This window comes from Gobio gobio (genome assembly GCF_949357685.1).
Source record: "Gobio gobio genome assembly, chromosome: 18".
NCBI lineage: Eukaryota > Metazoa > Chordata > Actinopteri > Cypriniformes > Gobionidae > Gobio > Gobio gobio.
Genome location: NC_137111.1, coordinates 32,102,163 through 32,129,832, shown reverse-complemented (window position 1 = coordinate 32,129,832; position 27,670 = coordinate 32,102,163). Strand labels below are relative to the sequence as shown.

The 27,670-nt window shown below is 37.1% G+C and overlaps 1 protein-coding gene across 1 annotated transcript in view; it reads right to left on the bottom strand.

Annotated features, from left to right (window-relative positions):
- Positions 1-27,670, bottom strand: part of prim2 (DNA primase subunit 2) — an 81,885-nt gene that overhangs the window by 6,824 nt on the left and 47,391 nt on the right. The window contains exons 11-13 of the mRNA XM_079842572.1: positions 6,253-6,379; positions 4,383-4,465; positions 685-753 (exon numbers count right to left, since the gene is read on the bottom strand). Coding sequence (XP_079698698.1) covers positions 685-753; positions 4,383-4,465; positions 6,253-6,379 — 279 coding nt within the window. The remainder of the gene's footprint in view (positions 1-684; positions 754-4,382; positions 4,466-6,252; positions 6,380-27,670) is intronic.

Genomic DNA, 27,670 nt, shown 5'->3' with positions numbered 1-27,670 from the left:
ATCGCCCAAAATAAAACTAAAAACCGTTAGCTGATTGTGTGTTTGTAGAAAAAAAGAGTCCGGTTACGATTTATGACTGTTGACGGTGCATCTCTAGAAAACAGGTCACACCACAATAATTATTTGCACTCGCACAAATCCTCCCAAATATATTTTGAGGTCGCAGACTACATTTCGGGAGCATATGCGACTAAAATGGAGGCAATTTCAAGCCTTGTTGGTGCATCAGCACTTATCAGCAATGCTGAATTGATGTTATAAATAAAGGAACACTATGACATAAAGGCCCTGTCCAAAATGCCACCCTAAGCCCTCAAATGTCAAATGGGACAACCTACGGGATTGTGCAAATTCACATCAAGTGCCCCATTTGGGACAGAGCCAAAACAGACCGTCATACAGAATTATGGCTAAGGATCAAATGTAATCACCCATGTTGTTCATAAATAGTTTAAGAAAAAAAAAAAAGAAGGTCTATCCATTGTAGTGGTGGACACCATGAATCAGAGGGATAATGAATCTTAAAATCGCTTTGCAAAACATAAATAATTAATATTTTATTAGAGGTCAGCTAATGGCAGATGTGATTACAATGGTCGGGCTCGGTAAAGACTTTTCAGGGCTGTCCCTGAGCTGACAAAAGCAGGTCCAATTACAACAGGCCAAAATGAAAAGCATCCTTACACTGTGTGTCAGCTCAAAGTACTTCTGGCAGGCCAGCTGATAGTGCATTCCCTTGACCAGCTCCAGAACCTGTGAAAAAACAGAGAGAAAGAGAGGAAATTGGTGAGTGATTGGGAGTTTGAAAGCAATAGGAAAAAAGTGGGAAAAGGCCACAGTGATAATGAAACAAAAGAGTCTTAGTTATTAATAATACATTTACATGTATACTCCAAAAAGGTATCTGCTTACATTATTAAAGACAAAATATTCAGTATATACTTGGCTCCACAAAGCAGGGAAAAGCATCTGCTATTAACGTGCGTTTCATATCCAGAGAGTACATTTTATTTACACCTTCATTCTAATGTGTCTCTAGCATGATTAGATCCAGATCAGCACAAAATGGAAAACGCCATTCACAACAGGCTTTTAATGTGGTCATGTGTCATCCGACTGCGCGACAAAGGGGGCCAAAATGTCAAATCAATATCTAAGCAGTCTTTGATGAGCAATAAAGATGAATAAGACTGTTAACAATGCATTGTGATATTTTCGCTGAGATAGCACACGTTTATGAGGTTTCAGGTGAGAGACCGAGGCAAAATGCCATCAAAGAGAGAGGTGGTTAGTCTGCTTCTCTTTCCTTCCCTTTTGCTCAGACCTCGCCCTCAGGTGATGCTTTTAACACTGTGTATTCCCTGTAGTAAAGTGTGGCATTCCACCTTAGCTAACATCGGCAAGAGCAGAAATACATAATACATGGATTTAAAGGTGAGAGACAACACCATCCAACACCTAACTCGAAGCTCTGGAGACGAACGCTACTGGGAAGCAATGGTAAAATATACAGCAAGACACCAGCTAGGGGTTCAACGCATGCTGTGAAAAACATAAAATCACTGGTTTACATATTGCCCGCGGATAACAGAGCCAAGAACAGCTAATAACATGCATTGCACATTTAAAAAAGCACTCTTTTGACTAGTGGCAATTTGTGAGTTTGTCTTAAAACATTTTTTTTTCCCAGGTAGCTAAAGATAAGTTTTGCATATTTAGCTAGCTGCTATGATTGGCTGACAATAAAAAACTAAATTTTTTTCAGTTCAAAATCTAAATTTAAAATATCAAAATAAACAATTTAAAAAAACAGAGCACGTTGCCAAATAGATTTAAAATTTTTAATAAAATAATTTATCGGGGAATGTTTTCCACTAAAATTGGCATCAAATTAATTTAAATAAATGAATTGTAATTAACAAATTTATGTTACAAACATTTAAATAACAGGGGATAAAACATGGTTTTGATCAAAATAAGAGTAAATATTTTTTTTTTTAAGTATTTTGACACTTGAATGGGTATTGCTTATTGTAATGCCAGGAAATGGCGACCAGTGAGTGTTTTTAAAAAAAAAGTGTTCGTCATTGAATCATTCATTTAAAAAAATTATTCACAAACAGATTCATCCAATAACGAAAAAAGTCGTGATGAATGAGACATCGAGTCCATTGAAATAATTTTTTATTTTGTTCAAATTAATAATAAATAGATATAAAATTTTGTCAGAACCTCTAGATAGCATGTTATTTTGTTTAATTGTCTTTTTTTTCTCTTCAGAATCGTGGGAGAAACATTATATTATAAAAAAATGGCACACGGCATCCTTGAATATTTCTTAGCGATAATACAAATGAGTCGCTGAATCAGAGTTTTGAAACGTTTTATTGAATTGATTCTCATAAATGACTTGAACTTAGAGCACCCTCCTTGAAAATTAAGTTTTCTTGAAAAGAAACATTTTAACACTTGGTGTGTCAAGGAAAGATAATGAATGGCTTTTCAATGGTCAAAAAAGCACATTAAAATTGCAATAATCATGATGTTACTTAATTTATTATTTCTAGTAAAATCATTGTTGATATAACATGAATATTCAATACATCGCCTATGTATCGTCCTACTACCTATGCAAATAATCATCACACTACAAATGTAATTCCTTGAATGTAAATCTTGGAACTTGAAGCTGCATCATAAACACGCATTGAATTTGTTCTGACGGCTTTATCATACCTGTCACTTAGTAACTTAATACCAAACGATCAGACAGCCACAACATAAGACTATAATCTTAGGGGATTTTTAAGTATTAAGAGGTGGCATAAAAAATATTGGGATTAAATTCATAACATGCATGCAACGCATGAACTCTACATGTTCTCGCTGTTTTTTGCACTGTTAGAACTGTTGGAACTGTGAACCAAACATGCAATCCTTTAATCTGCACTTCCTGAGGTATGAGCCATGCCGTGAAGGGCTCTAACTGTGAGTGAAAGAGGTGAGCTGAGTTTTCTACTGTAGCTCTCCTCCAGACTGGAGTCTCGCCCTTTTGACTGTAATGTCACTTTGTCAATAGACAGGTTGACTGAGAAGGTTGACGTTCTGCATTTTAATCACCCTACTGCCCAGGCTTTCCACATTTTCTGAGGTTTTTAATTATCCAGCGCACTGGGCTGGCTCTGCAGCGAAAGGGCCACGTGCTGCGAGAGCTCCTGGGGTGAACATCAAGCTGTTGCTTCACACGCCCACAGGTCTAAGACTCTGAACACTGAGAGTGTATAAGGACACTGCTTGGGGTCTCCAAAGAAATTATGAATTTAATTGGATTGGAAATGTGCTACCCTTGGGCTGGCATGTCGGACTGCATTAGGCAGCCATCAGCCATTTCCCTCAACCGCACGATGGGTGGTAGTGGATGAGCCATGTGAGAGAGAAAAATCCAGCACACCTTTACAGTGGGAGCATGTTAAGAATGATTTTCATGAACTTCAAAATATATGCTTTACATACCTGAAGTTGAAAATAATTTTTCAGAAGTACATCAACATTATGTTCAGTAACTATTATTATAATAATTTGTCTGTTCAAACACCCCACCCCCTTCAAAAAAAAAAAAAATATATATATATATATTTCGATTGTATTTAAATGAAATATTAATTTTTGATAGCTACCTTCAGTCATATCCGCTAGAAATCTTTAGAGTACAACCAGAGAGAGACAGTGCGCAACATTTGACTTCATGAATATATTCTTTTTAAGAGCCTTTTAACATTGAAATTAATGGCCTTATTAAAACCAGCCCGTTAATTACATTAGCGTCCAAAGATTATAACTCCATGAGAACATTACAGCAAGGCTGGTCTATCTCATTTCACTGCCTGGCCCGTTGTAGCTGCTTTAATGTGTGAAAAAAATTTAAGTCAGCTGAAATGACTTTTAAGAGTACTTTAAAGAACGCATCAAATCACTGGATACAGCAAAGGTCAAAGTAATCAACACAGAGAGCTGAAGCTGTCATTACACTGGAGAATCCAGAGCGTTATTTCTTTTTGTCATTAATATTCCAGAAGTACATCAGATTCATTAATATTCCAAAAGTACTTCAGGATGGAGCTTTCAGGGATGCCATGTTAAAAATGAATTGCATCATTTTTCTATGATTATTATACAATCGTATCATTTTAATTGTCATGCTAATGTCCTTTCTACACAATATTTGGTAGATTTCGTTTGGTCTGTGGTTATGTCGAGGTGAATATATGCAAATAATGACACCTTGCTTAAAACAGACCCCCCTTAACCCAGTTGACACACCCCTCTGTCTTTGCACATTGTGCTGAGCCTGCTAAAGTGTGTGTTTTAGTCGTCGGACAAACCTGATTGATCCCAGTAGGGGAGATTTTATAGGACTGCAACTTCTGTTTCAGTAGCTCAGGGTCGCTGTGGCGGAATGGACACCCTGTGAGGAAGAAGGCGAAGAGATGGAGAAAATTATTTTACAAGCATCACAAACGGTACAAACCAATATGTTCTACTGGACAGTAGGAACACGACCCACATGTTTTTGTGTCCTTGAAGGCCACTGCAGGATGGGGGTACTACTTTTGGGGTTGTTTCCAAAAAAAGGGAGCAAAATCTAACCAAGTGCCCTTTCACAAAACCATCAATTGAATTGAATTCATGCACCCAAAGATTAACAGCAGGTATTTGCATTATTATATTATATTATATTATATTATATTATATTATATTATATTATATTATATTATATTATATTATATTATATTATATATATATATATATATATATATATATATATATATATATATATATATATATATATATATAAAATGTTAATGTTCAAGTTCAACAGCATTTATTTGAAATGGAAATCTTATGTAAAATTATAAATGTTTAAATGTCTTCACTGTCACTTTTGATCAATTTATTGAATCTTTGTTGACTAAAAGTATTAACATCTTTCTAAATACATATATATAGGTCATTGACAAATAAAGCTTCAAAAAGGTGTTTCTGCGCCCATGTTAACAGATTAGAGCATTCACACTGCATGCAGAGGCGGCGCATCGCAGGAGCAGAAGCGCTGCTCATGCTGAATTAAAGCCAGAGTGCATAGTTCTTGATCAAAATCATGTAGTGAAGTGAAAATAATATGTATTATTTAAATGTACTAAAAATGAATTCAAACTAAATAGATTTTATAGAATAAAGTAAAGCAAAGCAATTTCCTCTCTCAAGATCCATTAATGTACTAAAAACATATTTATAGCAGTTCATGTGAGTACAGTGGTTCAAAATTAATATTATTAAAAAAAATAACGACATATAGTGATAACGGATTTCAAAACACTGCTGCATGAAGCTTCGGAGTGTATCGAATCAGCGAGTCGAATTAGGATTCGGAACGTGTGTCAAACCGCAAAACTGCTAAAATCAAGTGACTTTGGCGCTCTGAATCGATATGCGGATTCGATAAGCTCCGAAGCTTCATGAAGCAGTGTTTTGAAATCGGTTATCACTATATAAGTCGTTATTTAGTTTTTTTTTGGTGCACCAAAAATATTCTTGTCGCTTTATAATATTAATATTGAACCACTGTACTCACATGGACTGATTTAAATATGTTTTTAGTACATTAATGGATCTTGAGAGAGGAAATTGCTTTGCTCTCTATGGAGGCCTCACTGAGCCTTCAGATTTCAACAAAAATATCTTCATTTGTGTTCCGAAGATGAACGGAGGTCTTACGGGTGTGGAACGGAATGAGGGTGTGTAATAAATTACATTATTTTCATTTTTGGGTGAACTAACCCTTTAACAGCTATAAACAAATTCTTTTTATAACAAAACTTTTGATGCTACATCAAAATGTAACATTTAACTTTTGAATAAAGTGCCAGTGAGGTATAGCTTTGTGACGGTGTACTGACCCCGCACATACTAGACAGTAATGCCCTACCATTTGGCATACTCAACTTTAAGCTCTAAGGCCTTCATAGTGAGCAGAACAGTGATGCTTAATTTTGAATGGATTTCACCCATTATGTGCATTGCGAAAAGCAGGTGATATCAATTAGGCAGCATGGACTTGGGTATTGTTTTATAACTAATTCAAGACCACCTGCGTACTAAGCAGCCTTTTAATTCTCTTCACTACAGAACTAAACACGGGCCTCGGGGGACCGATCGCATATAAAACCAACAGTCTGGCTCAGTATGACTCACCATGGTAGTCGCCTTGGCTGGGTGGGTTTGACAAAATCACCTTCATGCAACTGTAGGGGGTGTAGTCAGTGCGTTTGCCTTCCTTCCCAAACATGTGGCGGACGCTGTAGGCATATGCTTTATCAAACTGCAGAGCAAGACAAAGACAAGAGAGAAAGAGAGAGACTGTGAGTTTGAGGGAGAGGACCGTAAAGCGCGCGAGAAGAGGGGTAGGAACGGTGGGGAGGTTGTGGGTGAAACTAAGACATTGTCGTACATCAAGTGGGTTGTGGCAGGGCGTTTTCCGCTATGAAATATAGAGCTATTAGCAGGGACCTGCTGTAGCAGTGTCGCCAAACCGCAGACAGCTGTGACTGGATTATGGATAATGTGGCTGCTCTCTCCCTCTCCCCTCCCCAGTCTCCATTTCACTCTCTACACACAAATCTCATGTCTCTGAGGCATCGCCATCAAACCAAATTAAAAAATTAACACATGCAAAGGAAAGCCATTCTGTTGAAGAGCTACTACCTCAAGCAGAAATAAAAATAACAGTTTAAAATGTTCACAGAGCAAAGGAATTAACATTTATAATAACAACAATGAATTTCAATATATACAATTCTTATTTAAACTACCGTTCAAATGTTTGGGGTCAGGAAATTTTGTATGTTTTTGAATCTGTTGCACTAACCCAGGCTGAATTAATTTAATACAGTAAAAACAGTGGTATCATGAAATATTAATATATACCAGTGGCGTGCGGTCCATTTAAGCGGAGAACGCGGTGCATACCCAAGCCATTCGTGGACTCGCTGATTAGTATTAACTCTATAAATTACAATATATTACCTTGTTTGAGGTGTACCATAAAGCTTACATGACGACATGTTAGTAATACGTATGTAACTCTTCGTCATTTATTTATTTGCCAAACAACGGTAATGTTCTTCAAATATTCCACTCACTGAGAGTTCCGGGCGAGCGCCTCCACAGCAGCTTTGGCACTACGCTCTGTTATGTATCGTCATCACTGTCCCGCGTTCTCATTGGTTTGCTGGCATATGAGGAATTGAATGTGCAGGGTAAGCTGTGCGCTTGCCCAGGAGGAAAAATGTGCTGTCACTGCTAGACCTTGATCAACGAAAAAAATTTATACAAAACTAAATCAAGCCATAACTGAAACTTTTTTCCATAGTATTTTATTTTCTCCATAGGGAAATTTATTTTTAGCGAAAACATATAAAAGACAGACCTACTGTAAGCAGGCCTACTGTAACTATCCTAGGCTGTTAATCGTAGTCTGTCTATGTGTTTGTTAAAGTCATCAATTTGCATATTTGTTGCGTGTCCTCAGCCATTGTGCTGTACCATTTAAAAGTGAAGTATGCCATTTCAGCAACATTAGTGCCATCACCTAGCAAAATTACAAAAATACTGCATATTTTGCAAACGCACCTTCCGCGCATTGCACCTGACTCAACTCAAACACAACTCAACAGCTTTTATGGGTGCTTGCGAAGGCATCAACTGGTAAATGTAGGCTACTTTCAATAAATGGTCAAATATATTAGGAAACTTTTAGCTGTGTTGCTATGTGTCATGAGAGTAAACAACTGAGCAGCTAACACTGTCTATAGCAAATGCGCTTATTATAAACCCATCCAACGTGCAGTTGCATTTTTGACCGAAGACGTCACCCAGCATACCCGGGTGAAAAAGTCACAGCTCACCACTGATGTATACACGTGTATTTAAAAGACAAATTTTATAGCAAAGCAGTCTTCAGTGTCACATGATCCTCAGAAATCATTCTTATTAGCTGATTTGGTGCTCAAGAAACATGTCATATAAATTTTGAAAACAGTTGTGCAGCTTAATATTTGGAGAAACCGTGATACACTTTTTCTCAGGATTGTTTGATGAATAGAAAGTTCAAAATAACTATTTATTTGAAATAAAAAACTTTACAACATTATAAAATGTCTTTACTGTTACATTTGATCAATTTAATGTGCTGAATAAAAATAGATGGTCGTTTATACGAGTATAACAATGAGTGAAACATTTTATTGAAAAAATAAACAAAAAATAAGTTGATTTAAGAATTATAATATTTGTTCTTCTTCAGCACTAAAGCAGGGCTCCAGACAAAAAAAAACAAAACAAAAAAATTCACTTCAGGAGCCATTGGTCATATAAACAGGTTTCAACTTTGTCATGTGTTGTAACACCAGCCCTCCTTTTACAGCATCAGCATTTTCATCCATCTTGGATGTCCTGGGAACTAAGATTCACTTAAAGTTGGAATTGAATTGCTTTACCAACTTGAGAACTACATACAGTCACAAAGAATTGTTCTTTACACACCAGTGTCACAGACCATAATGTCTGTCAGTATCACTTGGCCAATGACTTTAGCTTGGCCGCCTCCTAATGCATCCTATAAACGTTGTATATATTGCACACACCAAGCCTATTTTTCTTTATTAGTAATATTTGAGGTAAATTTGGTGAAAGGCAGCTCTACACATGCAGTTAGATGGGCAGAGTTGAATTTCATTTTTATCTCCTTCCATTCTTTCACGAGTAGACAACAGGTTAAAAAAAATATAAGGATTATGTGATAGTGCATTTATTTAGCAAAATGCCCCTTTTAAAGTTATTTTTCTAGTTTATGAGAATTGAATGGCTTTTCTGTGGTAAATTTGACATGATTGTTCTCAAGCTGTTTTATACAAGCTCTTTTCAAGGTCGAAATGCTGATTGAGTGATCTGTCAGGCAACATTAAAGAGCCAAAACAACATTTATTGCTTGTATTTTGTGATAAAATCGACAGAATTTGAAGGCTGAAAGTTGTATTAATTATTTATTAAAATAAACAAACACATTTAAAATGACATATTAAAGGTGACGGTTAAGTACAAATCCTCCTGCAATTATGGATGGCTGCGCTACAATAACGTGAAGTTCAGGCAGTAACAGAAAACAGCAAAGATGAAAAGATATTGAGAATAAGAATCCATATCAGTATCAATTAAAAACGAGAATTGTTAACGATTAGTTCGTGTCCACACAGCTGACATGTTTATCGGTTGTAGTTTATCCACGTTGTGTGCAGGAAATAGACACTTGCCTTCCTGAACTTTTACAGTACTTGGATGTTCACATGTCCGTCTTTTTATATCTCTCATGCTGGCACAGCCACCAGTGTTGTTGCTCGATAAAGACGAGGGCTTTGAAAAAGCCTAAAATGTTTCGTTTTGACATGCATTTCTGACACAGAAAGCTGATCCTCTAGTAATTTTGGCGCTCAGCTTTTTTCCCCACTGCAACTTTTCAGCGCTTCGTCTCATTTCATTTTGTGAACACAACAGAAGATGTGATGGGCTACTCATCACAGAACACGCAGGAAACAATGCACGTAATTATTAAATCATAACATGCCAATTTATATTGTCGCCAGTGGCAATCTCAGCAAAAATATCACTTGCAAATTAATAATTTTTGGTCGCAAATGCAACTGTTTTATTCAGGGAGGTGACCCAGAACCCGATGGTCAGTGACTGAGCTCCAGCGTTTCTCTGTGGAGAGAGGAGAACCTTCCAGAAGACCATCCATCTCTGCAGCACTCCACCAATCAAGCCTGTTTGGTAGAGTGGCAGGAAGGCAGTCAGTAAAAGGCACATGACAGCCCGCCTGAAGTTTGCCAAAAGGCACCTGAAGTAATCTCAGACCATGAGAAACAATATTCTCTGGTCTGATGAAACAAAGATTGAACTCTTTGGCCTGAATGGCAAGTGTCATGTCTGGAGGAAACCAGGCACAGCTCATCACTTGGCCAATCCCATCCCTACAGTGAAGCATGGTGGCAGCATCATGCTGTGGGGCTGTTTTTCAGTGGCAGGACCTCAGACTGTGGCGAAGGTTCATCTTCCAACTCTGTGAATGTCCTTGAGTGGCCCAGCCAGAGCCCAGACTTGAACCCTGATTGTACATCTTTGGAGAAAATGGCTGTGCACCAATGCTCCTCATCCAACTTGTTGAAGCTTGAGAGGTCCTGCAAAGAACAATGGGAGAAACATCCCAAAAATAGGTGTGCCAAGCTTGTAGCATCATACTCAAAAAGACTTGAGGCTGTAATTGGTGCCAAGTAGGCTTTAACAAAGTATTGAGCAAAGTCTGTGAATATCTTATGTACATGCGATTTTTCGTTTTTAATAAATTTGCAAAGATTTCAAACAAACTTCTTTTCAATTTTGAGGAAAATAATGAATTTAATTTTTAGAATAAGGCTGTAAAATAACAAAAATGTGGAAAAAGTGAAGCGCTGTGAATACTTTCCGTATGCACTGTATGTACATCATCTCATGTGGCTATTATCATACAAATTAAAAGTGACGTGAAATCTCCTTAGAGCATTACCGGATGCTATTTGTGCTTTGCACAGCTCTTTCTGTGCGAGAGCTGCAGTGTACATCACCGTCCACCTTGAGAAATATGCCGTATGCTTAGGAAACCATTACACTGTTTGCATTTGATGAGGGTCAGTGCTTTCAATCTTAGGGCTAAACTCAATACACCAATCATCTACACTCTGGTAACTATCCAAAAGGGTAACCTAGCCTCCTGAGCTGGTTATGTCTCAGCTTATAGAAGGAGAGAGAGTAAAGAGAGCAAGAGAGGATGTGGAGACAAAGAGAGAGAGCAAGTAATAATTATCCACAGCACTCAGATGCCATTACCATGGTAATAAAACCTGTGAACTTGACAAGGTGACTATCTACAAGGCTGCAATTAAACAGGCCATAAAATCAACTTACCCAATCACAAATTAATGACATGATGGGTCTATAGATTGAGGAAGCCCCTCCAGTTTTGATATCATATCCGTAACCCACAACTCTTCTTGTGATCCATATTGTCCAAAATGAAATTTATTTTTGTCTTGGTTGACTGAGATCCCATCCAGGTTTACATTTCAATCTCTCTACAGTCTGAGCCATGCTTGATCTGCTTTGAATGTGAGCTCTAAATCTAATCTGCCTTTACAGAGGGGAAATACTCCCTATTTGCACTTAAAGTTAAATAGTTTTACTTAAAAAAAAAAAATCAATGTGAATTGCAGTTTGAAGCCTGCTTTACTTATATAATGTGACGTATTTTCGAGCAAAACAGGATATGTGATTGGGGTGGGGGGTGGGGGGGGTGTAGAGCGGGACTTGATTTTATCTTTTGGGAACGGATTTGGTGGTGAAAAGTGGCTGTTACATTGTCAGAATTTTTTTAATTTTTTTTCATTTACCTTTATGGGTACAATAGATCGTCACTGGGGGAGTACCCTTAAAGGGAAAACTTTGCACCTTATCTACCCTTTAAAAGGTACATATTAGTACCACTAAAGTAAAAAAAAAAAATTTTGTTGTCTCATACACAGGAATGGGGCTAAATTGGAGTTTGCTAAAACAAATAATCCCTGAATAGCTCTTTGACTAGTGATTAAATAACTAAATTATTCATACATTTTTATCTTTGTTAAAGCTACAAAAGTAATTTTCTCTTTTATTGTTTGATCACCATTGGTCTGCTGTCCCTTTAAGACAAATGCACAGACCTGTTATAAATGACAAGCAATCTGTTTCCTTTCTCAATTGTTTTCAATTTCATATAACCGACTGTGTTTGCGAGGATGATCACCGAGATGGGCATTTTGACTTACTTTTGCGTGCATGTGTCTCAAAAGAAAATTAAGTCAAAATGTCTGCGCTGTTTTTGGTGCGCACAATCAATTTGGCGATCTGCACGTTTTTTAAATACACTTGTCATTTAAAACACAAACATCCAAAACGATGCTGTGTCAACTGAAATGCTCTTCTAACGGGCTTCTAATCAGGTGCATTAATAATAATGATAATAATAGAGACATACAAAATATGCAGAGTGGAGGGAGAGGGGGTGTCAGGACCAGGATTGAGTACCACTGGCCTAAGTGATGTCAGCGGAAATGTTGTAATGAATGTGCATTAAAGTAGGCCTAAATGGGGTCAGTTTTGATTTCACGCTTTAAATGTTCACACACCGGAACACAAAACAATCATCATATAGGGTCCCCCACCTAACAGAACCCACTTACAGTAAACAGACAGACGCTGCTGTTGGCTGCACCGTCAGCTCATTAGAATGCAACTAATTACTGTATTAATGTCAACTGCCTCTTCATTAATGTATGCAAATGTGCATCTGAGCCATTTCATATCCGTTCCAAAGTAAACCTGGAGAAAAATCGGTGCTAAAATAAACAGTGAGTTAATCAGTCATCATTTGCTGCAGATTATAAAACAGGCTCCTGGTGTGACCTGTTCCTCAATGGTTTCAGGCTCATCTCATTCCAGATGTTTTTCTGGAAATTGACTGCAACATTATTACACTTGAAAGCTCTGGTGCTTCATAATGCTGTTTACTGGATGCAACAGGAAGAGGAATTTGAAATGCGTCTGTCCTGCATTTTCTTGCTAAATATGAATAAAATATATTATAAATACAAAAGGTTCAAGCCAATGTTTCATTGTACCTCTCACATTGATATGTATTAAGTAAATTAGTAACATAAGGTATCATTAGTTAGCATGAATTGAGAATAAATAATACTTCTACGGCATTTATTAATCTAAATTAATCTAAATACATTATTAAAATCAAATGTGTATTTATTAATATTAGTTAATGCAATGTGAGCTAACATGAACAATGAAGTCAATGAAATTCCTTTGTAAACTACATTAACAAAGATGAATAAATACTGTAACAAATGTTTTGTTCATTGTTAGTTCATGTTAGTTAATACATTAACTAATACTAACATTTGAAACATTGAAGTGTTACCAGTGGATTTAAAACAGTAAAGTTCCTGACTCTGTCAATCAATTGTTATTATTTTGGTTGATCCAAAAATGTTTACTTTTTTAATTACATGTTACAAATTATATTAACAATAGTATATGTAAACATAATATATTTAGATTTTGTAATAAAAAAAATATATATATATGTTTATGGTCTAACAATTTTTCAGTTCTCTCACACCAAGGGCAGTTATTGCGGCCATTATTCTATAGTGGATCAGCAACAAAAAGATGAACTGGCCAACCAAAAGGAGTTTAAGCACTTTGCGACAAAAGGCTAGTAAAACTCGATTTAAGCTGCGACAGTCCACCCACTGTATTGAAGAGCTCAGGGAGAGTGTCGAGTAGGTGATTATATTAAAAAAAGACAGTCTGGCAAAGCTGCTAAAAACAGCTCACCGAATTCATATCGTGTCCTGCGGGACTACAGATAACATCACAGGAATTCTCTCTCTCTTTTTGTCACAAGTACACAGATGTATAGGCCGCAGACAGATGCAGGGCCATCGGCAAGGCGTTTTTTTGTGACTGCAGTAAAAGTCCATGTTAAATTGACACCATTAACGCCAAAGAGTGGCAAGAATGATACAAATAACTGACTTGCTAAAATGAGAATCTGACAACAGTGAAAAATGTACATAAACCTATTGAAGTACAAAATCACTGTTCAGGGTGATACAATCAGAATTTCATATCCCTGACAAAAGGCAATACTTTATATTCTTAAGGAATGGAGTGTGGAAGGGAGTGAAAACCCCTACAATTTCTTAAGATTGCTCTGTAAAAGGAACAGGAAGACAAAATGCGAGTTCAAATGATGGATGTCTTGGCAGAGGCATTAGGCACAAACCCAGATGAAAAGAGAGGTTGGGACTTGCTCTGAATCTCAATGACAACCATGACTAAAATGCCATAGATTTACTGTTGCTGTACTTTTAACATGCACTTGACAAAGTGCACGATTGAAAATTTTTGCTGTCCCATACAATTGTTGTATAGTACGATATTATGGGGGCTTGACATTAACTTTTTTGCTCACCAGCCACTCAGAATTTTCACTGGCCACAATTTTTTTGTTAGGAAATTTGTTGTTGGCTCTATGTAAATTACCACTGTAGACATCCAAATCAAGTCTACATGAAATGTATAACATGACAAGTCATCAACAGCTGTTTGTCTGAAAAAAATACGATTTAAATTTTTATAATCAGGGTTCGTGCAGGTTTCAGTGAGTCAAATTTAAAGACCTTTTTAAGACATTTTAAGACCATAAAGACTGAAATTTGACCTACGTTTAAGATGCATTGTGCATTACCGTTCTGCTGGTTTTATTACAATTGTAGTAAAGACTCTAGAGCTCCACTGAAAAATATTATTTTCTTAGAATTAATGAATAATCAATACTGAACGTTCATAGGAGGAACTGATTGATTGATTGTAATGTTAATGTAGCTACATCAAGTTAATCTATTTAACTGATTTGAATATTCATAATTAAATCATAATGAATAATCATAATGAGTTATGAATAATTATTAATATTTCCCCTCAGAGCTAATTCGCTACAACAATATCAAGAGCAATAATCAAAAATAACATTTTTTTGTCATATTGTAGCCCTACCCATAATAAAAAAACTCTTACTTCTCATGAACTTCTCAATAGTGTCAATGTCTGCGATATCTTGCAGAGAAGGACCAGAGTGACATCCTAAATAATAACGGTCCTCTAGGGCTGGTCCGAATACCATTTTTTGAGCTTTGAAGCTTTGGTAGTAATCAACATCGAATATTCAAAGCTTCGGAGGGAAGGAGCTGAACATATCCTTCTCTCTAATACCCCTTTTCCACCAAAGCAGAGCTAGAGCTAGAGCTAGATCGGAGCCAGAGCCTAGTTTCAAATCGGTTCTTTGTGTTTCCACACCCAAAGCCCCAGCTCCGAGCCAGGAAAAGTGGTTCTTAAGTAGCACCAAAACATTGCTGGGCTAGAACAGAGCTAGAAGTAAGAACCGATTACGTCAGGCGCTGGGGGCGGGGTCAACAAGGCCAACACAAACTTGAGATCCGCCATTTTTGAAATAGCAGCTGATGGAGCTAACAGCTGCTGCTCGTTTGTAATCTCCGTCTATACAAATTACGGCGAACTGCATGAATGCGTTGGATTCGCTGTGTTTTCGTTGTGTTTTGATGCCGATGTAGGATCGTAAAGCCACGTGAGTCAATAGTAACGCAACGTTTGCTTTGTTGATGGAGGGCTTTTTCGCAGCGGTGCTGTGCAGAGACCGATCGCCCTATGATAACGAGTCCAGCGAGAGCATACAACTCCTTATGCTTTTGATTCACTCATGCGGTTTTTTTTATATATATCATACGTCTCGAACAAGCCTGGTGTGTGTGTGTTTCCCGCTGCCCAGGGTTGCCAGGTTTTCACAACGAAACCCGCCCAATTGCTTCTCAAAACAAGCCCAATCGAGTTCCAGGGGGGATTCCCCAGTAAAAATCACATTTGGGGGTAAAATATGTGTTTTTTGGCATGGTTGCCTACTAAAAGGTTGCCTACTCGCATTCCCGGGGGGCTAAATATCACATAATTGGGGTCGCTTCAACCCGCGGACATGAAAAAACAGTCCGCGGCAAAACCACAGACTTGGCAACACTGCCGCTGCCTCGCTAGCGTTGCTGAGAAAGATGAGACGTATACAGTGACGTAAGACATGGCTCTGTTGTGGCTCTCAGCATGTGGAAAAGCAAACGGTTCTTAGAAGGCTCCTTAGTCGAACCAACTATGAACTGGGACTAGCACTGGCTCTGAATTAGCTCTAGCAATGCCTTGGTGGAAAAGGGGTATAATAAAGGCTGGAATCTGGAGAAGTGGTGCGCCTCACGCGGGCAGGGCTTATATGCTCCGCGAACGGGCAATGAACTAGTGATACAGAACACACAGATCTGTTACATCCCAGTTTTGATATATTATAGTAGCTAGTAAAAATAATTATGTTCAGTTATAGAACAGACTAACTAGAGCCCTGCATTTCTGCCCCTGGGGCCGGGCTTTGGGCCAATTTTCACGTCATACCTCAAACGCGGGCTTTCCTTCATTTTATATTTTAGACATTCATTAATAAAAAGAAACAATGAGGTGTGCTGCGCTGGTGGAAACAACATGAGACCATGACACCACGACTATCAAGACGACTCGCACAGTGTTAAGAGTTGCGCCGCGAATGAGTAAAGGAAGCCAACACGCAAACTGCTGAACGTCTTAGATGCTCAAAAACACAATCATCTTCATTAAAACCAATGAAACTAAATGCTCTTACAGTGCTTAGGTCACTCGTTCTGATATTGCGTTGACGTGAACTCTGTTAAATGTGCACAGGCTAGCGCAAGAATTGAGGATCGGATTTATATTAATTTTGTGGAGAGCAGTAAGTTAAGACAACCTGCCTGTTTTTTATTTATTTATTTTTGAACACTCCAAAAAAAAAAAAAAAAGGTTCTATATGGCACTAAAAGTGGTTAAAAAAAGTGATAGTATAGGCTAAACGTTTAAACCAACATTGTGATGCTTGAAGTGTTTTATATCTATGGATTTTATTATAAGCAAGACAAGTCAAGTGTTGATTTAAGTGGATAAATGGATCAAACATGTGTTGTTAACTCACAGTCGGCCGCTTGGTCGACAAATTAAATTAAAAACTTTAATTTAACAAACAAAAAAATGCTTTAAACATTTTTCTAAATTAACTTAATAAAGAAACGAAACGAAATATAACTACTTTGACATTAAAAACAAAACTGAACTATTTTAATGGCTGCAACGATGTGTAGACCTAATGGGGAGGATCAAAAAAATAAAATAAAAAATAATAAAATCGGGACTCGGGCCGATAGTTTTGGTAAGCTGTCGGACACGGCCGGGCTAGGGCCTAGATGTGAGGCCCGTGCAGGGCTCTAAGTCTAACTACAATTTAAAAACTGAACGTGCCACTTGAGCCAAACTAATGGGCGTCTCAGCACATCAGCAGCAGTCAGATCATATTCTTCATGAGAGCGAGGAGCTAAATTACAAGATGATCACGGAATATTTGGTTTCAAAGCGATGTAAAAGCGCCTATTTAAGGGAGTTTGTCATTGTACTCTTTTGTTGCTATGTTTTTCATTAAGAATAATAGCTAATGAACCCACAATTCAAGCGACCCGCCCCTGAATTGACAAACCAAAAGTAAACTGCGCACAGCTGCATGCATTCAGCCGCTCAGTGCACAAGCACAACAATGAGGGAACATGTTTTCACCATCACATCCCTAACGTGTAAAAAGGATAATACATTTTGATTCTAATATTCTATTTTCCACAATGTCAAACGAACGCAGTTTAACCCAAAATGCAAGCTCAGACATGGCTTCTGCCATATGAGCTCATGCAGTTGTGCGCTCTGCTGCAGGGATTACTAAGAAGAAGGAAATATATTTATTAAGTATAACGAGGCTATTAAAAATGGCTTGGCTATAAGAGAATTGAAAAAAGTTTTGTATTTTATAGTGATTTTATAGTGTAAACATATGCAAGCCCGATTTGAGCGGGATGCCAGGTGTTCACGGAAAAAACAACAACGAATATTCAAATCACAAATTTGAAAATCGAATACCAACCCATCGAACAAATATTCGAATATTCTGGTCCAGTCCTACTGTCCTCTACCATTTGAATGCATGCATAATGATGTCTTTTCACAGTTCCTGTCCTGCATGTTCCTCTGTTACTCACTGGCTTTTTTTCTGTGTCAATTAGCGCACTTAAGCTATTGTGGCACGTGCAGACTTGGCCGAATAAACAGCGTGAACATTTAGGGGCCTGAGTGATTGAGAGGGTCTGGTTTTCTCCATACAGCGCGCAGGAGGAGTTGCGGGTCCCCCGGGGGCCTAGCACTCTAATTAAACAGGCAGCTGCTGTAGGGGGGCGTGGGGGATGTTTCAGACAGCCAGACCGGTAAACAACGCAGCCACTTTTGTCACTATCATAGTTCCTTGTAGAGCAGTTACCTTTTTGACACTAGGAAGGGGAATCAAATTTTTTCCATAAATTATGCTGCTCAGTCTCCCTGAGGGAAACATTAAGAGACGGAGGTAAGGAAAAGAATGTGAGCACATAAAAAGGCACTGAGACAGGGTTGAGAAAGATTCTCATTATTCCCTGACAAAACACCTTGATGCAAACCACAATCTGAGACTAAATGATACTTCCGGCCACAGGATTTCTTTTGTTTTACGATTACAATAAACGGGTTTAACTCGAAAAAAATACAATCAAATGTTTGCAGGATAGAAATAACCCACAAGTGTCAGAACCAATCTGCCGCTTTGATATTGTTCCCATGTGTTGCAAATCCACAAGCTGGACTTTCTGGTGGAGGCCACTGGTGGAGAATAATAATAAAAAGGCATCATGGTTCAATTAAAGAGAAATAGGGAGGTGTGAGATGCCCCGCTCCCAGCATCCATCCTTTAAGCCCCCTCAGCATGGGTGAATAAGTCAAACAGTGATTCATGCGCATTAAAGGTTACTGGCAAAATGCTCAAACGTATTGTAATTACCTTTGTCTTTTCGTAGAATATATTGCATTCTAATGCTCTTTTAAAGAAGATTATTCACCCCATGCGAATGTTAAATGATTCAGTGCTGCGTAAAGACTAAAAATGACTAGACATACTTTAGAGAGAATCGAGATGACCTGCTATGTAATTATTTTAAATGTTACGCATGCTTAAAGCAACTCATGGCTGCATTATTCACAGCAAAAGCTTTTTGTTATTGATTAAAGTCTATAATCAGAAGACAGAAGATCTCTGGAGAAAAACAAAAGCCTGTTTTAAATCTTAAAATGTTTCTCACTTTTGTCCTTCTTTTTTGAAGTTTGTAGAATAAAATACAAACAAACCTACTTGAAACTTGCTAATTAGTGAGGGGATGAATATTTCAATTAGGTTACTTAATTAATTAAATAAATAAATATAATATGAGGTTCTTTAATCATACTTAGGGGAGCAAAACAACAACAACACCCTTATAATAATAGTGTATCCTAACCAGGTTCAATGCAGTAAAGCTATGAGTTAAAGATTTTTGCAAGTAAATCTGAGTTTCTGTCCTAACAAGCCTTGGCAGGACATTTTGTTAAGTTTAGACTATTTCTGTGGCACATAGGGCCCTTGGAGGCTATAGCAAACCCAAGGGCCCCCTGCATGGTAGCACTGGTGCAACAATGTTTTCTACAGCAGAAATAATTTGTATTTTAAAAAAGTCTTTATTTTCTCTGTATTTTCAACACAGAAATACAATATATTGTATCTCTACATAAAATATGAAAATATCCCAGGCTACAACAGATTTAAATGCATAAACACCAAATATCAGGTCAAAGCAAACAGGTGTTTATTTAAAATAATTTTATCATTAGAATGTCTTCTTTCTGGCCCTAGAAGAGGAGAATCATCAGGGCTGGACGGGGGCTCAAATGGGTTTTCCCAATAATGTTTTGATGGGGTAAGTCCTTTAAATTAGAATAACAAAATAAATGAATGAGCAAATAAAAAAATATTTTTAAATATACTGCAAATCGGCTTAACAATATTAATAAAAGATAAATGCATTATATTGCAGGGCTCTTAATTGTTGAATTCATATTTTAAAGTTAAAGGGGCACTTCAGCGCTGGGAAGATGAAAGTGTATTTAAACTGTCATTTATGTAGTAGAAATGTGAAATTATGTTTGAATTTGGTGCCTTCTAGACTGAGAAAAGACAGAAAATGCATTTTTGTCATGTGGATGAAAGACAACAACTCCCAGAATGCACTTGCTTAGCTGCCCTACGAGGCCACTCCCTACACCGCCCCCAACATTGTTTTGATCTTCATAGTAATACAATAATTTCGTTCAGTTACAGAATAAACACTACAATTAAAAACTGAACGTGATGTGAGTGAGCCGAACGAAAGTCACAGGACAAACGCAGCAGGAGTCAGATTGCACTCATCACGAGAGGGAAGTAAGCGCTGAGCAGAGCTGAGGTAAGCGCGGCTGTCATTCTCAGCGCGTGTACAGTCTGGCGAGTTTTCTGATCGCATATGGAAGCTAAACATTCATAGGAATTCATTGAAAAGTTGAAACACTCACTTTGCTCCACACCGCTCCGTTATGGATGCCCAAGGCCGAGCCGAGCGCATTAACATTCTGTGCGTGAGATCTCTCCCCAGAGGGCGGGTTGAAAACATGCGGAACAGCTCCTTCTACTGGCTGTAGTTTTTAGGCTCTGACCAAAAAATCCTCCGATGACGCAAAATTATGATATTTGCGTCACCGGAGGATTTTTTCCAGAAATAAAATGCATAATTCTCTCGTCTCAGGGGGATATGAGAGGGGAAAGTATCATAATTCAAATATACTACAGGGTTTCTACTGATACAAAGCTTAATGCTAAATCACTGAAGTTACCCTTTAAAGTTTGTTAGAACTGAACAGATCTACACAGAAGAAGAAAAATCATAGCTTTGTCCATAATTCATCCAGGCTATAAAGCTCTTAAAGGTCCCAAAATTAAAATTATCCCATAATTTACTCATCCTCAAGCCTTCCTAGGTGTATATGACATTCTTCTTTCAGCCAAAGCGCATTCATCCAACCATAATCCATACTGCTGGTGGGGGTTAATAGCCTAAAAGGCCTTCTGAAGCGAAGTGATGCATTTTGGTAAAAAAAAAAAATTTTTTAAACATTTTCTGTACAAATCTATAAATTATAACGATATAAACTGTAATCACTAGCTTCCGGTAACGTGCGTCCATGAGTTCCGACATAGGACTATATTAGTAACTTGAGTAACTAGAGGCATAGAGTAATTTGAGTAATGCCTCTCTATATTGAAAAGCGGTGTACAGTTTACCTCTACACTTCAGTTTACATGGAGCTATTCGATCTGGTTTCAGCTAGGTTCCCCATAGAGCCTTTAAATGTTCATATATGATGTTGTGCTTGTGTCAAATTCAATTTAGACCAGCGACTTAGGCTGGTTATCGCTTCAATAGAGTGGCAAAAGCATCAGTTTGGGCGAAGTTCAGGTGCTCCCGATGGCCTGTCAATCAACTCCACAGCCAAACACGAGCCGCCTCCTGGCAAAATACCCCAGAAACTTCTTAGCAATGCTCTGGTAACCATTCACAACATTTTTCCCACTAAGACAAATGTTCAGTGCAGTAAACATTTTAATTCGAATAAACAGCTGTTAATGCAATGATTCCTATCTATTTTACAGTCGCACGTAAAGAAAACTGCCTAACCAATAAGATCCACAATAAAACCATGACTTTTTCCAAGGGACAGTAAATAGCAGAGAAAGAATCCAGAATCCGGCTCTCTTTTCTCTGTACTATTGTATTTGGTGTTGATTGATATACAACAATCTGCACAGCTGTTTAAAAACATGTACTGTTAGAGTGAATTGCATTCAGGTCATCTGCCGTTTTATGAACAGACAAAAGCACATGCTGAACATCATGTGTTGGTGTGAACAGACTTTAAATATGACAAATATAGCTGAATACACACATTATAAGCCTGTAAAGCCACATACATGTGTCCAGACTCTTCCTTATGGCTGAACAGGAGAATATCTTGTGCCCAAGAAAAGTCCCTCGGCAGTGGAGAGTGGATCTGTGTGAGCAAGTATAATGAGCGTCACCCTGGTGCACCTCACATTGTGCTCACTCAATCAAAATGAGTGTTAACAGCAACCATTTAGCCAGAGAGGAGCAAGGAAGGCCAAGGCTGCCTGTCCTCAGCTGGTCCTTGCCCTCTGCACGAATGAGACACCAAACAAGGTCCATGCCACTGATATGTAGCAGGTGCCATCAGGGTTCCTCGCTCCATGGAGCAATCAGACGGATCAGCCACGGGGTAAACAGTAATTTATTCATCCAAAAATCAATGACTCGTGACAATATTTTGCATGTAAACCATTTTGGTGCTGCATGCAGAATACTGACAGGTGAATGCGCAGTCGCTTGTACTATAATTATCATCATTATTTATTATGATTACTATTGCTTTACTGTCAACTGAAGAGCAAAGCAACATACAGCGTATTATTAACCCTGGACCAAAGGAGATTATTTTTGCCAACAAAAAAAAATCATCAGGCAAAAAAATACAAGTTTTTAATCAAACCACCAGTGCTTTTTTACTCATCAGGGTGCATAAAAGCTGAACTGGATATACAGTGCACAACTACCATTAACAAGAAGTGTATCTGAACATTAGGTACTAAATGGCAGCATTCCTTCACGCATGCCAAAGCAGAAAGGAACAGAAAGCTGTGGAAGGCAAAACATCATTGGACCAACTCCTTCATAAAGAAACGCATAGATTAGTCTTCTGGATGTTATCTGCAACCACCCACACCAACTACCAAATCAAAACAAGTGGCCCAGACTGAGATGTTGCCACGGTTGTTTATTTGCTAGTGAAAGTGAAATGCTAATGGGGGCTTTGTGCAGTCTGATATCCTTGACACCTTGCATACATCACTCACAGAGCCGCGACCTGCATCCCACCGACTCTGCCATCCTCTGGTTCGTAAGGAAGGCTGCGTTCGTTGTGAGTGGGTGGACTGAGTTCCACCTGAGAGGGCAGACTGAGGGGGACGCAGCCACCCTGGAAATGGGGCACTTTTGCGAGTGGCGGTGCGTGACCACCAGAGAATGCGTTTGTCTGGATGTGTTCTTTTATTTATTTTTTATTTTTTCCACCTCCTGACTTCTTCCAGAGAAATGGTTGGCGGCTAAGAGAAGGAATATTTGTAAATGGACACCCTCTGACTGCTTTTGAGTCTGTGAAAGTGGCTTAGCTGTAGTAAAAGTAAAAGCACCTCTTTGAACTCGAGCATGTTTGGTCTGAGAGTGCAGCATGGCAAAATGTTCGGTGCTTAAGAGAGCTGCTTCATCTTTAAGCAGAGGCAGCACACTGTGAAAGCCTCTTTCTTAAACGACAAGAACTGTTTCCAAAAAGATTTTAACAATTTGCACCAAGTAATACATTGAAAAATTCTATACCATTTTTTTTTCAAATAAATAAATAAAGCACTAAAAACCATTTAAAATGCTGAGTGAATTTAGGCATCACAAAATAATGTAAAAAAAGAATTATATTTTGGAATCTCCGAAAGCTTAAGTGAACGTTAAATGACATAAATAGTAATCTAAATGAAGAAATAAGGAGAAAAACGCATGCACAATTAAATATCCAATATACATTTTTTTAAATATCAACTAATAAAAAAAAATAGTCCCAATATATTGTTTTCCGTTTTAAAACAGTAAAACTATTTAATCAAAAACAGTATTTATGTGAAATATTATTATAATAAACTACTTTATAGTTTTTATACTTAATACTTTGTACATATACATATACACATACATACATACATACATACATATATATATATACATATATACATACATATATACATACATACATACATACATACATACATATATACATACATATATACATACATATATACATACACATACATACACACACATATACATACACATACATACACATACATACACACACATATACATACACACACACATACATACATACACACATACATACACATATATATATATATATATATATATATATATATATATATATATATATATATATATATATATATATATATATATATATATATATATATATATATATATATATATATATATATATATATATATATATATATATATATATATATATATATATATATATAAGAAAATACAAATTATTCCAGTGATGGCAAAGCTCAGTTTTCAGCATCATTACTCCAGTCTTCAGTGTCACATGATCCTTTAGAAATCATTCGAATCTGCTGATTTGGTGCTCAAGACACATTTTTATTATTATCAATGTTGAAAATGATTGTGCTGCTTAATATTTTTGTGGAAACAATTTATTTAATAAATAAATAAATACAAATCTACTGGCCACAGAAAGCGAAACGGACGGATGGCAGGCCCATCGCAGGGTTCAACTACTTTGGCCCATCCACATTTACTAATTTCCATGCTCACTATAGCTGTATTAGGCAGTATGTTAAGAGCAAGGACAAAAACAAAGAACAAGGCACAAAGGATATGAATATTAGATTTTCCCGCTCTACTGAGCACAGAAATTTCAGATGGTCTTGTGCCACAGTACTTTTAATATAACAAAATTGGCCTGGATTTTATTTTCTGAAGGCCGGCCAGTGCTAACCATTCTTGTCCTGCGAGTCCTATTTTAAGCTACAGCTGTGGAGGCAAGTGTGGAAGCGAAGCAGCAAGAACTGGGATGGCGCTTGAATACACAGCTCCAGGGCATTATATCAAAAGAAAATGTAATTGCTTTGCATGGGGGCACTGGTCTTTACATGTAGGGTGGCATGTGTCCACTAACTTAATCTACATACTGGAATGGGACCAAAAAAAGGGTGTGTAGAGGTCAGAAAAATGAATTAAAAAAATATAATGAATTTAGACAGTATATATGCAATACAGTGGGTATATGCAGCAGTCGGGTTCTGGAAGTAAAAATCCCTTTCATATTCTCCATAGGGGAATTGATTTTTAACAATACCAAAGATAAACCTGCTGTGAGCTTTGAGGTTGTTAATCAGTGTCATATGCTTTTGTTGAAGCCATCAATCTACTTCTCTATTTCTACTTTTTTTTATTTAATAATTGATTAACAGCGGAATTCCTTGTATATGTAAAATATGTCTCTACATCTAAAAATCAACATCTTAAATGAACCGTTATATATTTCTCCATTGTTTTTCATTTGATCAAGTCAATTGCATGTCATTTTGATTTGATTGTAGTTCTTTCTTTTATTAAAGCTGTTACACAGTCAAGTACTTTTCTCTCGTGTTTGATTTTCAAATTTTTATTTTTTTATTAAAGTCTTCCCTGAGTTTTAACAGACCCCATCCGTGGGTTTGGTGGGGGGTAACTGAGAATGAATGGGGAAAAGTCAATCGAGAAGAGGTAATGCCTCCATTGGACTAGGATAGGAAAAAACACCTCGTTTTCATGAGCGTTCCGCATCCACGAATCAGTCTAATTGAAAAGGGTGTTAATGGAAAGACTAATTAAAAAAGTACTTAAATAACTTACCCACTTAGATATCACTGCTTTTTGGTCGCATCACATTCAAACTTGAAATTACTTGAAAACATGATCTGTGAATCAGTGAGGACTTTGTCTCCTCATTTCAGAACACCCCTGTACGCCAATGGCTTTAACAAAAAATTGTTTAAAATCTCTATGGGAAAAATATTTCCAGGACCAAGGCTGGTAAAAAGCGGATGGGAACTGTTGTACTCAATTACATCTTGCCAATAGAATAAATATTTGAAGAAACTTACTCATTTTCATTTTAAAATTAGTCACTATATTAAGTTTTTATTTGGTGATGGTAGGAACACTTTCACAATTTCACAGAAAAAATTAAATGTTTCAATAAATGTCAAAAGTCAACATGACTGAAAAATGTAAGAATTTCACTCTAAATTACGATAGTACAGCTATGTGGTTATATTCTTTGTGGTTATTTGTGGACTTGGCTTTGTAGAGGTGCTTGGTAATACATTTCCCATCTTGTCTGTCCCTCTAGATCTTCTTTCATTGCTTTTTCGAGGTAAACTTTAACATCTTATTTCCTCCAAAATGCAAAAAGCTCCACTCTATTGAAAATTACCTACATTTTTTCTCTTGCTCTGCTATACAATGATGCCACAGAATATTGCCCACCATTCATCTGTGACCAAGTGAATGCGGAAAGGGACAAATCCATTGTGCGGCTTAATAGTTTTAGATTACTTCAGAACCTGATATTCACCTCAATTGCAGACGAATCAAAAACTATCATGTTGTCGCAAGTACTGTATTGTTCAACACACAGGATGGGCTGTACTTCACCCGCTGTGAATAATACATTCATCAGAACATGGCAAAAACCATTTCAGGGTATTTGTTTGCACTCATTGTAGTGTTACAATTGAATCATGATGCCTTAGTCCAAATATTTACTGAATTTTAACTGCTAACTAATATTAAAAGTATAGATGTATGGTATAATCTGTATAACTGAACTATATTCATAACAAAATGCTGTCCTGTAACAGTCATGAACACTTTACATCTTTCCAAAGCATCCAAACAGGCAGAGCTTCAGGGAGTATCAGGAAATTTCCCTTGAAGTTCTGTCATTGACACAAAAAATATGTCAGTGCTTAGCAACGCTCCGCCATTTGAAATTTCTTGGACAGTCATACACGTGCACAAAAGTAGATCAATTGCGTATTCGACATTGGAGCTGCTGACACAAATACAGTCTAATAAATCCTACTACGCTGGGGGGGGGCTACAAATTCTCAATGGTTAGGCACAAATTCTCAAATGGTAAGCATTTCATCAACTCAATAACAGAAATAAGATATTCCTTATTCTCAGAGGAAAATAAATAAGAATCAATATGCTAAATAAGAAACAAAGATGAACCATAATATTGAAATGTTCACAAATATATCTTCAGAAGATAAATCCAGGTATCTCCAGAATTTTTAAAAACAAATTTAAGACCTTTTTTATAGGAGGTCCAGAACAGCAGAAGAAGCCAGTGAGTGTGTAATAAGTAGGGCTGCACGATTTTGGAAAAAACTGACATTGAGATAAAAACAATTTCACTAGATGTCTTGAAGAGCTCTATTTGAAAAGAATGAATCATTCTAGAATGATTGGGGTGATTTTGTAAGGGATTGAATCTGCATAGAAAATGAATTGCAAGCATTGATAAATGCAATAGAACAAAGATACAAATGAAATAAACAGTGCTTTATGTTTTTCAGGTATGTCTAACAGTATTCAGGGACAGAAATTGAATAATCAAATGTATATTAACACTGCATCGCATTTACTGTATAAATTAAATATAATTAATCTTTGTTAAAGCTACAAACGTGATTTTCTCTTTGTCATTAATGTTAATCAGACAACAAAATACAGACACAGCAGCAGGAATATTAGGCTACTGTCACTTAAAGACAGAATGCACGCATCCAATATAATACGCATTGGTTATCTTTCTCAATTGTTTATGTTCACGTAAGCCATAAGCGACTGTGTTTACAAGGATATTCACTGAGAAGGGCATTTTGACATAATTGTGCGTGTATGTGTCCGTTCAAGCACAAATAGATGCAGAAAAGAATGGAATTCTTTGTTCACGTTAAGTGTTGCTTTCGTCAACCAAAATTATGACTAAATATCGTCATCAACGAACCTTTATCATGTGACGAAAGCGAGACGAGACGCAATGTAAATGCTGGTCATGTGATGATAACTAGAATTAAATGTATAATGCAATATTGTTGACGAATAAAAACGAGACTAAATGTTGTTTACAAAATAAAAACGATGATAAAATGTCTCTT